Source organism: Nannobrachium achirus (genome assembly GCF_963921795.1).
Source record: "Nannobrachium achirus genome assembly, chromosome: 15".
Classification (NCBI taxonomy): domain Eukaryota; kingdom Metazoa; phylum Chordata; class Actinopteri; order Myctophiformes; family Myctophidae; genus Nannobrachium; species Nannobrachium achirus.
Genome location: NC_137822.1, coordinates 26,665,699 through 26,681,859, shown reverse-complemented (window position 1 = coordinate 26,681,859; position 16,161 = coordinate 26,665,699). Strand labels below are relative to the sequence as shown.

Below are 16,161 nucleotides of genomic sequence, written 5' to 3'. Positions count from 1 at the left end.
TTTTTAACCATAATTGTTTTTATCCTTTTGGCTATTCAAATATATATTATATATATAGGTCTATATATATAATATATACATTTTTAGACGTTGCTGCATGCTATTATTTGTCAAAATTATTGACACAGCCCATATAGAACCATACACAGCAATAATTTCATCCAACTTAACATTGAGGTGCCCACAATATTTATGTGCCCAGTGCCCAGTCTTCCTGAAGGCAGACGTTTCTAAACCTGGCGTTAGCGACACCCATAGGAATGGAGTGCCTCCTTCCGAGTCTTAACAAACAGGTGTTTCATACGAAACACTTGTGTTTCCGCGTTGGTTAAAATAGCTGATCTACAAGCTCACGTTGTCTCGTGGATGCGACACGTTGTGAGCTTGCAGATCAGCTATTTTCGCCGTGCAACACACATAGGACAAAGTATAGGCTTGTGAGACGTAACGAGGAGGAGATTCACAGTGCAGCTGCCAACTGCAGAGTGCAGAAAGCACCGCATATCAACGTTCAAGGAGCTGCGTGCAGTGCATTATTGGAGCATGTGAATGAAAAGAGAGAGGAGAGGACAGGCGACCGCGGAGGCGCGGACCGCCGCATGAACGGCCGACGAACGCCGACGAACGCCGTTCACGGGCGTCAGAATGACCGCGTTCGACAATATCGTTCATCAAGCGAAAACAATTACGTTCAGTTCACGTTCGCCCAAAATACGAACGTGTTCACGAACGATCGTTCTTTGAACGCGTTCGGGTACAACACTGGCCCAATATGGGCCAATATCCCATGTAGTGATGAAGTGAGTGTTGTGAGTGTACTGACCTCTGCTACAATGTCTCCATTCTCAGCGTGAACTTGTGCGATGGCTCCAAGATCGCGGATCACACTGAACACCTCATACACCTGTACCAAAAGAAGGACATCCGTGTCATTACCGTCTCAGACTGGAACACATCTCCTCTTTCATATCTAGCAATGCACTGATTCTTTTTTCATGGACCAACACAGCTGAGGGTTGGATCTTAACCCATTAAGATCTAAGATCTGAGACTTTAGTATTTAATTCTCAGATGAGATATCTCTGCTTTATTAAACAACTGCATTGAATACTCAAGTCTGGTCAATCGCGTCATTCCAAAGTCTGACATTCTGAATGGCAGAATGTTGTTCTCAACAACAGCCTCTGTTTGCGTTGCTATGGAAGCAGAAGCTTGTAAGTGGAAGCTCGTAAGCTAATTAAATCTAGTGGTTTAGGAGAGCAGTCATCTGGGAACTGGAGGTGCAGGTTCGATCCCCGGCTACTCCTTGCTTTGTGTCAAAGTGTCCTTGAGCAAAACACTGAGCCACTGCTCCCAATGAGCAGGTTGGTGCCTTGCATGGTTTCCTCTAACAATGGTGTGTGTCTTCCTCCTTTTTGTTATGGCCTACGAGCCAGGTCGTAACAGAATGTGTATATATTGTAATACATAGCAATTACCATTTAATACATCAATATTCTGTGTCAAATTATAGATTTAGTTCATAAGGCTTACTGTAATAAGCAGGAACATGACACAGTATGGTGCTATTATTGGCAAATACACACCTTCAGTGTTTATTTTTGCTGCCTTTATTTTCTCGACATTATCCCGTACTTAAACGCCCGGGTATCAAGGCTCTGGGTTCAATTCCAGGCACCGACAATTCAGTGTATGAGTAGCTAAGACATCTCTAAGGGTCTAGTACATTGTAAAAGGTATAGGGATAGATGCCTTTGTTGCTCAGCTGATTAGCGACTATAAGACACTATAATCTACTTACTGATCATAATCACTATTCTTATACCAAGGCCTGTATCTTTTCATTCCTGTTTACTGGACCAGAGTTACTCACTTCATCCCAGGGCTAGTATAGACTACTGTAGATATTGTCTGGGATTTTGGATACTATAATATTGTGATATGACAACTGTTGTCTTTTCCTGGTTTTATTCATTGATATCTACATATGGCACAGTATTGAAAACAAAAGGGACCCGGCAATAATCACAATAGCACATGGCCAAAGACTCTACCAAACTGTGATGTTTGGCCTTACACTTGTGATGGAAAGATTATGCACCCTCAATGATTGTCACAGTAACACCAATGATTTCATGGACACAGACAGAAACTGACGTCTCGAATGACTCATCATCTACTGGCTGCCAACTACGCAATAATAAAGAGCCCGTCAAAGTTCAGCATGGGAGACTGGGAGAGCGAAAGATAAACTTTGGCTGCACTGTCCTTAATGCATTCCTCTCACAGGTGCAAAGACCGGCACAGTACTGTTTCAAAAGAGCGTTCAAGCGGGATTAATTGACTTTTCCAGTGAGTCAGAAACAGACATATGGGTTTCATCTAGAGCCCGACTGATGCCAAATGGTTGGGTTCGATGGAGAGCCCTAGATCATCGATTACCAATGTTTTGACTGGGGGGTCTCAATCAAGCAAGAAAATCAATTCAAGAAATAAACTTGTTATCATATTTAACTTAAGCCCCAATCTAGCTTGTAGATCTACACATGTTTTCCCCAACCTATTATGACATGCCCAACATAGGGACCCCAGGTATAGAATTTGAAAAAACATCAGCTGCATAATACCGATGTCGCCAAAAATGTCAAATAATGGACGATATAATATATTGTTTATTATGTATTATGTCACATAATTTATGTGTCCATCTAATGTAGCGGTCTGGGCCTAGTATCATCATAGTCTCACTCTCACCAGAGAAACAGGCAAGAAGTAGCACTGGCCTCCCTCAAACCAACCCTTTTAATCCAGAGCTGGCCAAATCAAACAAACTGAGTCTGACGCAGCAGCAGGAAAAGTGTTAGTATCGGGAGCAAGGCTATGATGTAATGTTCATGATGTCATCCAATATGCAGTACATCTGGCACTGTGTGTTTCCAGGTCATAGGACAAGCGGACTTCAACGCTTTCAGACCAAGGACCACTTAGCTGAGAGAGGGATGAAGCAGGGACCCCCTCTACGCATTGTATAAATGTGTGATGGAGATTTTTGTCGATTTCATAGATAGATTCATAGACTTGTTTGACAGCACTGTCATCAGTCTATGTTGGATTCATGTTAATGTGTATTTTCAAACATTTAACCACTTAAATCGTTGATATTTTGTAAACTTGACCTTTCACTATGTACTTGGTCTGCTCTTTTTTACCTCTAGACCAAATCTATTTGCCGAAAATAGCCAATCTACAAGCTCTCACCGCCTCGTGTTCGAGGCTTTGAGAGCTTGTAGATCTGCTATTTTTGTCTAAAGTTCTCGGAATAGGGATGCGAGGGTTCAAGTTGTTCATTTAAAAGAATTATCCTATCACACAAGGATTTGGCGCCCCCCCTGTAGTAACTCTAAGGACCCCGGTCCCGGACCCCCTGTTGAAGACCCCTGTCATAGGAAAAGACACAAATGGGCCACCCTTGGTAGTTGCAAGGTATAGATAACAGCAGTGCTGCAAGTCTCTTTTTATAGGTGAATGTGTTAACAAAGTCATTAAATCTCACTGTTTTATCATAAAGTCTAAACAGCTTTTTGAAAATTCTGATTTTAACCACATTCCTATATGCTTTGCGATTCGAATCTGATTTCTAAAGATGTTTCTCTGTCTGGACACTCAGTCACTGAAGCCTGATTTATAGTTGATCTACAACCTCACAATGCAATTTCCAACATTTTTGACACTGATGTGCAAATAACAAGTATTAATCAGGCTTCAAGAGTCATATGAGTCATCATTCTCCCTCTAACTCGCTCTCTCTTTCTCTCTCACACACACACACACACACACACACACACACACACACACACACACACACACACACACACACACACACACACACACACACACACACACACACATTACAAAGCCATCATAGGAAATAATCCTACCTGAGAGTCAGTAAGCTGGAAAACATCCTTATAAGCCAAATAGACAAGGAAGGAGTTGACACCTGAAGAACCGATGATAATTGTCAAATAATAAGAAAGGAAATTAAGAAAATATACAGCATATAGAGAATTATCAGAAATGAAAAAATGCTTATCAAGTCGTAATAATAGGTGGTCATACTGTAAGAAAATCACTCATAATAATTATATATAATGAAATGTACATGATTCATATTTATTATGCATGCACTTGGTTTTTGTCTTTGTTAAGAACCCAGCTTGTATGCGTCTTATGCATGAGATATACAGTATATGCTATACACTAATGACTAAATGATACATAAATCGACCGACCACTCCATCAAGCGGCTTTTATCACCCATTTAGGCCTAGAATTATTGAATGCTTTAACCAGTGAAAGATAGCAGATATACAAGCTCACAGCGCGGCACCAAGTGCCGCGCTGCAAGCTTGTAGATCTGCTATTTTTGAAAAAGTCGTGAAAATGTGTGCAAATCTTTGTCTATATGTATTTTCAAAGCGAACGTATATAACTCAAATTTTGCTTCTGGGGGGTCCCTGGAACTACATATTTTGAGATGCGGGTCCGTGGCCAAATAAATATCATCAATCTTCAAATGAAAAGGTTTGAGAACCACTGACATAGTAGTCTCTCAAGAACAGGCTAACTGAGCAAAGGACCTTTTCTTTGACGATGGCTAGTCAGATCGTTGACATAGAAACATAGGTTTTTCAAAAAGTCTTTTTAAAAATTCTCATTTTCACGATTTTTCAAAAACAGCTTGTATACCGGGTATCTGCTATTTTTCAATAGTTAAAGCAGTCAATAATCCTAGGCCTAAATGGGTTAAGCCGGCCGGGCGGTCTATCGCTTGCATGTATAAATGTATCTCAGTGTGCGAGCACTGAGGCCGTACCGTGGTCTTTTACCAGTGTTTCCATGTCCTCCTGGATGCCTCGGTGCCACTCTGTGATGTCCACGTGCAGAGAGTAGTCACAGCATGCCTTGCTGTCGGCCCACTCACGCCACTGGTCAAAGGCAGTTAGCAGGCTCACACCAAGCTCAGGCACCACATGGTCAACTGGACCGGGGGAAAAAACAAACAGATAATGAAACAAATGCACACATGCATGCACAGCACAAACATATCGTCGTTGTCGGGTGGAAACCTGTATGTCCAAAACCGTTCGTTTTGTATTTATCATCTATAAAATGTACTAATATGCGAGGTGTTGTGTGCTTGTAGATCGGCTGTTTTCACTAGTTTTGTGCGACAGTCTTGTATGATGAAGCAGGGCTTTGCTTTACCAAAAGTCGTACACATTTGAAACTTAAGAGATACGAGGTTTCTGACATATACTGCACGCCCGTAGTTCTCAAACTTTTCAGGTCAAGTCAAGACCCAAAAGAGAGATTAGATTAGACGTTTGGCCGCGACCCAAACTAGTGAAAATAGCAGATCTATAAGCGCACAGCCAGCGCGGCGCAAGGTTGTAGATCTGCTATATTCACTACTTTTTTCTTTTTTTTTTTTTGTATGTATGTATTTTTTTGGAAATGTATTTGATTTTATTTCTGAAATACAGTTGGAATTGTTTTTAATTGATGAAACGTTATGATTGTTTCTGTTTTAAACTTTTCTTTTTCTGAACATTTACCTGTGACCCATAACAATTGCCTACGACCCACAGTGACACAGTGCTGTACACTTAATGTTCAGTAACTCGGGTCCAGATACAATCAATTTGTCTGTGTATCTACTCATTCATTCATACATCTATCTGTCTGTCTGTCTGTCTGTCTGTCTGTCTGTCTGTCTGTCTGTCTGTCTGTCTGTCTGTCCACCCATATCATCTCCATCCATCCATCCACCCACAGAAATTGATTGATGGTGTTTTGATTGTAAGGCTTTGTTCAGACTGCAGGCAAATTAGATTATGTTTTCATCTGTCTGTCCATCAGTCTGTTCCTCTGTGAATAGCTAATCTGCTGTGTTGGGTGCATGCATACTTCCAGTAGGTCAAATAGTGTCAAATAATACCTATCATGATACCTTGGATCATGATAAAACTCCCTGTGTAGGTCATGCCCATTTACACCTCACAAGATTTTCCACCAACTTGTGTTTTTCTTTTTAGTTCGCGGTTCAGACTTCATAAAAAACAATCCGATTAAAGGAAATCGGATTAACTGCTAGTCTGAACATAGTCTAAATAGCTGACGTACTGATCATGGTGGTCCCCCCTGCCAAAGCAGCACGGGTGCCCTGGTAGAAGTCATCGGCCGAGATCATGCCTCGGTCAGGCATCTGGAAACGTGTGTGCACATCAATGCCTCCTGGCATCACCATGCGACCATGGGCATCGATGGTTTTGACCCCACCGGGAACAATGAGGCTCTCCCCAATTTGTCTGACAGAGAGAGAGAGAGAGAAAGAGAGGGAGGGAGACAGAGACAGAAATTCAAAGACAGAAACAGGGATCATATTATGACCTTCTATAGAAACGGTCTGCACTCACAAGGTGAATTTTCAATTTTCTTTATATTTTATTATTTACCGCAGTAGCAGTCTCTGACAAAATGTTTCGGGCTACTCAGGCCTTCGTCAGCGTTTTTCTGATGAAGGCCTGAGTAGCTGAAACACGTCCGTTTGCCAGAGACTGATGCTGCGGAAAATAATGAAATTAAAAGAATGGTTCACCTTGTGCGTGCAGTTCTCTGGAATGTTTCTATTGACTGTTCACAGAGAGTCTGCACCCCGCTATCCTTCTCTGAAACTTATGGACAGTAGAGCACACTCAGCTCTGGACTTCTGTCCCCTTGTATTTGGGTATCATATTATAACCTACATTGTGAGCTTTAGATATGGCTATTTGAAAACGCTGAAGAAGAAAACAAAGAAAACAAAAACAGCGACGGCAGGTTGAAAGTAATTTGGTTAAGTGTTAAGTTAAGATTTTCAACCCCAGCTGACGGAGACTTGGTAACCAAATGGACCCTTATAGTACTTTAACTCTTGAGGGTGGAAAATTAAACCAAAAGGACCCGTACGGACCCGTACGGGTAACTCTTGAGGGTGAAAATTTTAAAAAATTAAACCAAATGGACCAAATGGAGGGTGAAAAATTAAACCAAAAGGACCCGTACGGGTAACTCTTGAGGGTGAAAAATTCAACAAAAAACAAAACAAAAAAACAAATTATTGTTAAATATCTGCATTACTTAATTTACAAGACGTCTACACAATTAGAGAATGTAGAATAATTGTTGTTTTGCTCAAAGTGTGTCTGTTATCTCTCCTATAGTACCACATCAATACAGCATGGAATTGTGGGAGAAAAAAAATAATCTTATCCAACGACAAAAGGTTTTGGGTCTGAGAGGGGTGGTCCGAGGTTCAAATGCCCGATAAATAATGGAATTTGATATGAAAAGGGTTGAAAACCACTGAGTTAAGTGATCATATTCAGATGACAGCACAACCAAAGTTCAGGCTCTTGAAGATTCAACAAAGGGCTCACTTGATGACTCCATCCTCCATATAGATGTCAGCGCAGAAGGACTGGTCATCGTTCACGATCTTCGCTCCTTTGATCAGAAGGCGTTCACTCTGGAGAGAGAGGCACAATAAAGAGGATCAGTTGGTATGAACAGAATTCTACTACATACATTCCAACCACATTCCGGACATCCACTGAGAGGGGAAACGGCTAAACAACGACCTATGGGAACCAGACACCACACCGACAAGTCTGTTTTTCTTGTTAATCTGTTTTATTGGACACCATAAATAATACGATTATGGGGGTGAGCAGCATTCTGACCAATCTAGAACGACCGGGTGTAGGATTAATACTTGTGGGATACAGGATGGGAGGAGAGGAGAGGAGAGGAGAGAGATACATCAATGGAAACTTCAGTAGGTACAGCAACAAGAACCCGGGCACCCCTGTAAATAACTTGTTCATCCACGGCACCCCTGAGTTACACTGTTCATTTTTAGCATTTGACATCATACTGGAGAAATATCCGTTTCCATCAGAACTGACTGAAAATAACTTTATACTTATACTTGATGTTTAACCACTTGAACCCTAGCATCCCAATTCTGGGGGGAAGGTTCACCAAAATAGCCGATCTACAAGCTACAATGTGTCACAAGCATAGTGAAGTGATATTGATGAATTCCAAATGTTATCAGACTATTCTGCGGCACCCCTGGACTGGCATCACGGCACCCTAGGGTGCCCCGTCACCCACTTTGGGAAACCCTGCTGTAGAGGCACAGGACACAGAAATGTGCTAGACTCAAAACAACAACCCATCCCTCCAAACCTCCAACCCCAGACTTGAAGGCTACCACTGAATGTGACTGGACCATTGGACAATGTCACAACACCATCTGATGTGCTCTGGTGTGCCTTGTTGTGTCACGCCGGATTTCTGCAGTGCCATGTTAAACCCTGCTGGCTTCCATCCCCACAGAGAACAGCACGTCCTCTACCTATGGTTTATGGTTGCAGCAGTTTGAGCCACTGCATGACTGCACTCCCTCTATCCTTCCATTCCTGGGTCTTTCAACTGCACCACTTTTTGTCAACACACAAGCAGAAAGCGCACACACATAAACTCAAATATCTGTTTGTCTGTCTTTGTGTCTGTACACAGTACACGCACGCACGCACGCACGCACGCACGCGCGCGCGCACACACACACACACACACACACACACACACACACACACACACACACACACACACACACACACACACACACACACACACACACACACACACACACACACACACACACACACACACACACACACACACACAGGGATGAGAGGTAGAGATAATGAGTCCGAGAACACTGCTGTTGGGTTTGGCACCATGTTTCTGCTGGAGTTGTTTTAACAATGAAAGTGTGTGTGCACGCACACATGTGCATGGAAGGAAGTTAGGAAGGAAGGAAGGAAGGAAGGAGGGAGGGAGAAAGACAGAGCAAGTGGAACTGGAACAAAGAAAAGAGATAATAGGCAGCATGGTTGGATGTATGGAATGAAAACATGCTCACAGAAATATGCACAATATTGTGAGGGTGTCAGGGTTAGCATTGGGGTCTCACACACACACACACACACACACACACACACACACACACACACACACACACACACACACACACACACACACACAGGAGTTTGTTTGATCAAGGTGCAAGAAGACAAGATATAAGATAACATGAAAGCTAGACATGGAACAATGCACAAACCTCAACAACAACAGTGTAAAACTGAAATGTGCATGCTACAGAATGCAGGACCGGTAAGCACTACCAGCCAGGACATACAAGTATGATGGGTCAAGGGTTAGGGGTCAAATAGCGAGGGGTCAAATTGGGATTTTTAAGGAGAGGGAGCATGCACATGCAAATGTACAAACAACTGGCTCCCACTGCTGTGACTTTAAAAGTGTATTGTGTTTTTTGCTATTTAAATTTCATGAACATCCTCTGTTGCCCTGCAATGGTCTGGGGACTGGGGAGGATAATTTGTTTTGCAAAAAGCACTAGATGCATGAATTGGATTTCAACAAACTTTCAACAAAAGCCCATCCAGACACAAGACTAAAGAAAATGCTAATCACTGATTCTCTTGCTGGGGTTGATGCCAGCTCTGCTTGAAACAAAATTAGGGAAAGAATGCTCTGGTGAAACAATGAAGAGCCTGCCTTTAGAACACGCCCCCTCAGTCCTCTTCCTGACGATTGACTGGCTGACAAAATAACACAGCTTTTCAAAGGACCAACCAGACTGCAGACCAATTACCATGTAATTGATCATCCATGCTTGCTGTGCCACTTGTCTCTCTCCAGGAGGGCGAGTCCCCAACCCAGACCCTACAACCAGCCCACTGCACGCCTCACTTGGCCTGTCACAATTATTACATCATCATCTAATCACAATTATTTGACATAATCGCAGTTATTTTCAGTGTTGTTTTTGACAGCAAATTTTGATTTAGTTTTAGTCATAGTCTTTTGAATAAAATGTCATTTAGTTTTAGTCATAATTTAGTGACCTGAAAAGTATTCGTTTTTAGTCTAATTTTAGTCGACTAAATATCATAAGATTTTAGGTGACTAAATCTACAGTTGATTTAGTCGACTAAAATGTATTTTGGCAGGCCTTGATGGCATCGTAATGACTGATTTTACACTTGGTTGTGTGCTGAAAATAGCAGATCTACAAGCTCACAACGCGTCGCAGTGCGACGCGTTGTGAGCTTGTAGATCGGCTATTTTCAGCACGCAACACCTGTGAGCAACCAAACATAAAATTACTCTCTTCTCCACTAGTCCCTCCCTAACGTTTTAGTCTAGTTTTTATTTTGTTGACGAAATTGTCAATATATTTAGTCTTAGTTTTAGTCACCACAGCTTAATTTTTGATTCGTTTTTATTTAGTTTTCGTCAGTGAAAAAAACACAGTCGACAAACATTTTTCGTCATAGTTTTAGTCGACGAAATCAACACTGATTATTTTGTCATAATAGTTTCCATGTTGAAAATGGTTCATTTTGAAACATTTTCAAAAATAGTGGAAATAGCAGATCTACAAGCTCACAACACGTCGCACTATCAATGTTCTTTTTTAAGTTTAAAGTTGTCGAATAATTGTCAGTAATTTTTTTGTATCGTTAGGTTATGTGTCATATTTGTCATGTCTAACTTCAAAGCCTACAAGCCAAACAGAAATGTCAACGACAAAAACATAATTAAATCGTCAATCGCAATTATCTGAGTGACAATCGTCATGTAAAATGTCATAATCGTGACAGCCCTAGCTGTGCCACTTGTCTCTCTCTCTCTCTAGGAGGGCCAGTCCCCAACCCAGACTCTACAACCAGCCCACTTCACGCCTCACCCTAAATCCCAGGAGCCCCCTCATACTGCCTGCTCTCCCCCCCACCACCTCCTCCCCTGTTGAGTCACCCCAGTGGCTCTGGGCCCGTCCTCCCAATTGGGAGTGGCACAATTCTGGTCACGAGGACCTAAGCATCCTCTGCTCACAAAGGCTTCTCTGTCTGAGCTTCTGACTCCAGTGTGTTTCCCAGCCCTGGCCCTGAGCACAACTGCTGCTTTCCAAAGGCCCTACATGCCCCGCCCTGTCCTGCACGCATCCCAGCTTACAGATAGATAACTCACACTGTATAATATGATTCATGTCATTGATTAGTACAAATCAATGTAATAATCAGGACTATATACAGTATGTGTGTGCATGTGTGTGTGCATGCGTGCGTATGTTTTTCAATTTAGCAAAATTCCTTCCCTTAATTTATTTAAGGGACACTACCCCAATATTCAACATTATCTGTAAATATTTGTTATAGGGCTAATGCTCCAGTAGCAGAAAAAAACACTGCCAAAGTTGTATTGACTCCAGTGATGTCATTGGGGTAAAATACTTCAGAAACCATGAATCTGGATGGTGATGGCTGTCAAAGATCATAATGGGTGTGCCAGTCCGATGCTCGCCTGTAAAATACTCCATGGGAACTGTAAGAAGTCTGAAAAAGGCAGACAGGAATTTTTCGTCAATAAATATCAGAAAATCAAATATCTGTCTGTCTGTTTGTCTGTATACAGCATACACACACACACACACACACAGGGATGAGAGGTAGAGATAATGAGTCGTAGAACTAAATATCAGTAAAGTATATACAATAGAAATGCCGAAATCACATTGTGCATTGTGCACACATGCATGCACGTACGCACATGTGTGCACGGCACACTCACACAAATAAACTCCCATCTCACTGTTGACAATAACAGAAACTCTGGAATATGCATAGCAGCTGCGCGCTGAAAGGTGTGGCGATGCAGCGACAGTGGTGACGGAACCCGCACAGACTGAGCGCCATGTGGTAAATTCCCATAACACTGTATGTGGAGCAGACAGCCTTTGGTGGAAGGGCTGGCCTCACGCCATCCACCCTTGGCATCCTTTCCTCCAACAACTGCTTTGAAATATGCTGTTGCATCACGTGGCTGCTCAGTGCTCATCATGACTATCATTATCATATTACTTGGTATGCAAGCAGACAAGGGGTTTTCAAGTTCTCAGCGCTCATTTCTTTTTTTTTCAATTTCACACGAACTCAGGCCATTCCAGCCAATGCAGGGCTGCAGGCCAACTAATTATCTTTTCAGAAACGGTTACACATGGTTGTACAATAAACAGAGTTAAGCTTTCTGGGTTGCAGTCACACAGTTTTTTTTTTTGTTTGTTTTTTTCACATAAGGAGCCTATGTTTAGGGGTGACAGTTAATCGATCAAATGGATTTAATCGATTATAACAAAATACATATTTTTTAATAAAAATAATGCATTTTGTTGGTAAATGAAATGAAATAATTTGAAATGTATTTTTGTCCCCCTTTCAACAATTCTTTGATGTCTACTTTTTTATAATTAGAAACCCCACTTATCATTTATATTTGATCAATCGGAAAAGTACTTTCAGCACTGTTACCCCTCTAGATTAGAATGAGTGTTTGTATCTAAAATAGTACTTTTTTTTATACTTCCTTGCTGAAAACAAATTAATTGAATTAAGGAAACATTTGTATGTCACGAGCCCCCCATTTGTGTAATGGTAGAGCTCTTTCAGAGCTAATGGGGAGAGGACTGATGGTGCATCAGGCCTTTTTGATTGTACTGGATCTGTGCCAATTTGCCAGACATGACAGTGACCTTTCCTAACATGGGAAACCATTTATAGCCCTGTCACAAACAGGATGTAGACCCCGGCTTTATGGTTTCACTGCTGCTCAAAGCTTTACTCTGTTGTCTGTTCTAAATCAGTGGTTCTCAAACCTTTTCATGTCAAGGACCCCCAAAATGACATGTATTTGACCGTGGACCCCTATCTCAAAATATGTTCCAGGGACCCCCCAGAAGCAAGTATCTGAGTTACAAATGATTGCTTTTAAAAATATATATTCAAAGATTTGTAAATATTTTTCAAAAATAGAAGGTCTACGAGTGCTGTGGTGCAAGCTTGTAGATCTACTATTTTTTAATAGTTAGAGTATAAAATAATGGTTAAGATCTAAGCAGGGACCCAGTGGCGAGTGGCGACAGCTGCGAAAAACTGAATAAAACAACCCTGATCCAGAAAAAAATAACACGCACAAAATAAGGGGCGGCAGAGTGCAAACATGATTGACATAACGTGAACCTGCTTTTTTTATTTACGTGCTCTGAACATTTGATATTTGTCTGAAAAAACGCACCAATGTGCAAGGAGGACATTTACTTTATTCAAATCAAATGGGTTTCCGTAGCCTAAAAGGTATCCTTCACATACAATACTTGAGAATCACTGATCTCTGAAGGCTTGTATCTAGTATCCATCAATATAGCTATGTATTCCATTGTGGGGAAAAGACTTCTGAAGCCTGGAGGAAGGCTAGCGGAACATGAGAAAGTGACAGACAGGGACAGATACAGTACATAATTGAGTGAGGAAACACTGAACAAGCCGCTATTTAAACAGTTTGTCAGATCAATCCACCATATCATGTGACACCCAGTAGGCTGTAATCAAACGCAAGCCTCGTCTAACGTGAAACCATGGCAGCACAGGTGAAAGCTGAAACCATCCGCGAATGGGAAAAAATGCACAGATCTTTTGATGACACAGCAATATTCTGTTAAGAAGTCACAGATTCAGGACCAACTCGACCTGGATGCTATGAAAAAGGCGCTGCCAATGTTAGGCGTTACCAGGCGACGCCATGTGTTGTCTACCAAATGGAGCATAAACTGGGAACACTGTGAACTCAGGTTGAGCATACATACTGCCAGGCCAGACACTAATATGATACAAGTGTCTTGAATCATAGCCTGCGGTATTACTCACCAATATCCCTTTAATATCAACATCCCATTAACTCTTTGAGCATTATCATCGCTGTCTGTTTTTTAAAGGAAGCATTCACCATTTGAAGTAAAGACACCCATCCCTCTGAAAGGATTCCTTAAATAAAGGTATACGGGTACATTTGTACAATCTGAGTTAAATTAACACTAGGATTTTACTGTGTGATCACAGTCACAATACGATATGGTACGGAGCGTGAGACTTGGCAGCCCTGTGGTACCATTTCTGTCTACTTAGTCTGTGACAGAAGAAGTAGTCTCGCAGAGCCAGACAAGTCTTCCACAGTCAACAGTCTGGCCACGCGAGACTACAGAAGCGTGCCATCCGGTTTGGTGTGCCATCCGGCCTAAGTTCCGGCCAAAGTGTAGTCCGTTTTGACTACAAAATGATGTAGGACGCCATCCACTCCCGACCAGATCAGAAGGCCGAAATTGGAAGCGATCCCAGGCTACATGAACCCTAACCTATGGGGGCAGATCTACAAGCTCACAATAAGTTATGAACTTGTAGATCTGCTATTCGAATTAAGTATAGACCTCTGGGGGACCCCGGTCAACTAGGTGTTAAGTGATTCAAACTTACAGTAGCCCTAGTTTTGAGTGAGACAGTCAGATTATCTGATTGACGTCGTCCCCCAAGGTCATTTTCACACACGTTCCAGCGTCCGTTCACTCTAGTCAGAACAGAAACAAGACAGGCTCTGATAATGGGATTAATGGCATGGCTTCCCTGTGCAGTCAGTAGTACATGGGCCAGTCTGGACTCTGGAGCCTTGTGGAATTCCATATTTGGGCTGACGTCATATTGATGACACCAGTCAGGTCCATATATTTAGGCAAGAACTTGGGCAATTTGGGCAAAATCTGGGAGCATAATATGGGGGAGTTGGGGGACATACTGTACAGACAAACGCTGTCACAGAGGAGAGGGCTGACCCCTTCGATGCCGGGCCGTGGAAAGAACAAGATGGGGTCTAACGGCACGGATATCAGACTTCATGTAGCCAAAAATGTAAGTAAAAAATATAAAAAACTAATGTGTAAAAAAGGTGTGCTTCCGGCTTGCCCAGTCTACATGTGACAAAGTGTCCCTGAGTGAGACACTTAACCCAGACTGCTCCTCGGGTGCTGTATTTATGGCAGCAACTGCAATAGACTAGGATGGTTAAATACGGAGGAGAAATTGTACTACACATGTGCAAATGCACTGTAGCAAATAAAAGACGCACGCACGCACGCACGCACGCACGCACGCACGCACGCACACACACACACACACACACACACACACACACACACACACACACACACACACACACACACACACACACACACACACACACACACACACACACACACACACACAGAAACTCACAGAGTCTTCTTCCTCCTACATAATGACATGGTGCTGATGTTCATGCTCAGCAAAGTTGCTCTTTTAAGACCCAAATTGGTGAAAGCCTGACACGTTCCTCCGAGATCACCATGGAACACCTAACACAACACAGTAAAATCCTCAGTCTTAATTAATTATCCATTTGTTACAAGCTGGAGCTCCCTCAAGGACCCCTGGGGGTCCCTGGACCCCACGTTGACAACTTGTTTTGAAGCTTGTTTTACTATTTCTTCCAGTGTATATTGTCTGTTGTTCAGAGACTGAATTGTGCGAAAGGGCACAAAACACAGTCATGTACAGTCTATGTGTATTACACATGACTCTTTCATACACAAAACAAAATCACAAAAACACAAACCCGTCCACACAGACACACATGCAACACATTGCAAACTGATGCTCATTTCGCTTCTGCAAAAAAGAAAACACTCTTTCTACTTTCTATGATTCTCTCTCTTGCAGCTGAGTTTATGAATGAGAAAACGCAGGTTTACAGTGGGGGAAACAAAAAACGCGACTCATTTGCCACTGTGTGAACAGAGAGCGTGCTTTGTGTGGTGTGTGAACAGACAGAGCCAAGGCTACATTGCTGGTGGAACAGCAATGAGCAGGAGTCAAGTGGGGCGCTCACCAAGCTCAACCACATGATCCCGAGCATCCCTATTCTGAGGACAAACACTCAGTGAAAATGGCAGATCTACAAACTTACATGTTACAACGCATCATCCTGGTGACGTGTTTTGAGCTTGTAGAACAGCTATTTTCGGTGAAGAGATTTAGTATAGGAGGTAACCTGGGGAACCTCAGTCAACAAAGTATATGGTTTAAGTCAGGGGTCTTCAACAGGGGG

At 42.3% G+C, this 16,161-nt stretch overlaps 2 protein-coding genes across 2 annotated transcripts in view; one reads left to right on the top strand and one right to left on the bottom strand.

Annotated features, from left to right (window-relative positions):
• LOC308300086 (putative flavin-containing monoamine oxidase A) overlaps nucleotides 1-16,161 on the top strand; it is a 599,107-nt gene that overhangs the window by 535,722 nt on the left and 47,224 nt on the right. The window lies entirely within an intron of this gene.
• Nucleotides 1-16,161, bottom strand: part of dpysl2b (dihydropyrimidinase like 2b) — a gene marked incomplete at its 3' end in the record, with an annotated part of 37,430 nt that overhangs the window by 16,435 nt on the left and 4,834 nt on the right. The window contains exons 2-6 of the mRNA XM_080743854.1: nucleotides 7,482-7,570; nucleotides 6,187-6,371; nucleotides 4,877-5,041; nucleotides 3,939-4,000; nucleotides 824-904 (exon numbers count right to left, since the gene is read on the bottom strand). Coding sequence (XP_080599980.1) covers nucleotides 824-904; nucleotides 3,939-4,000; nucleotides 4,877-5,041; nucleotides 6,187-6,371; nucleotides 7,482-7,570 — 582 coding nt within the window. The remainder of the gene's footprint in view (nucleotides 1-823; nucleotides 905-3,938; nucleotides 4,001-4,876; nucleotides 5,042-6,186; nucleotides 6,372-7,481; nucleotides 7,571-16,161) is intronic.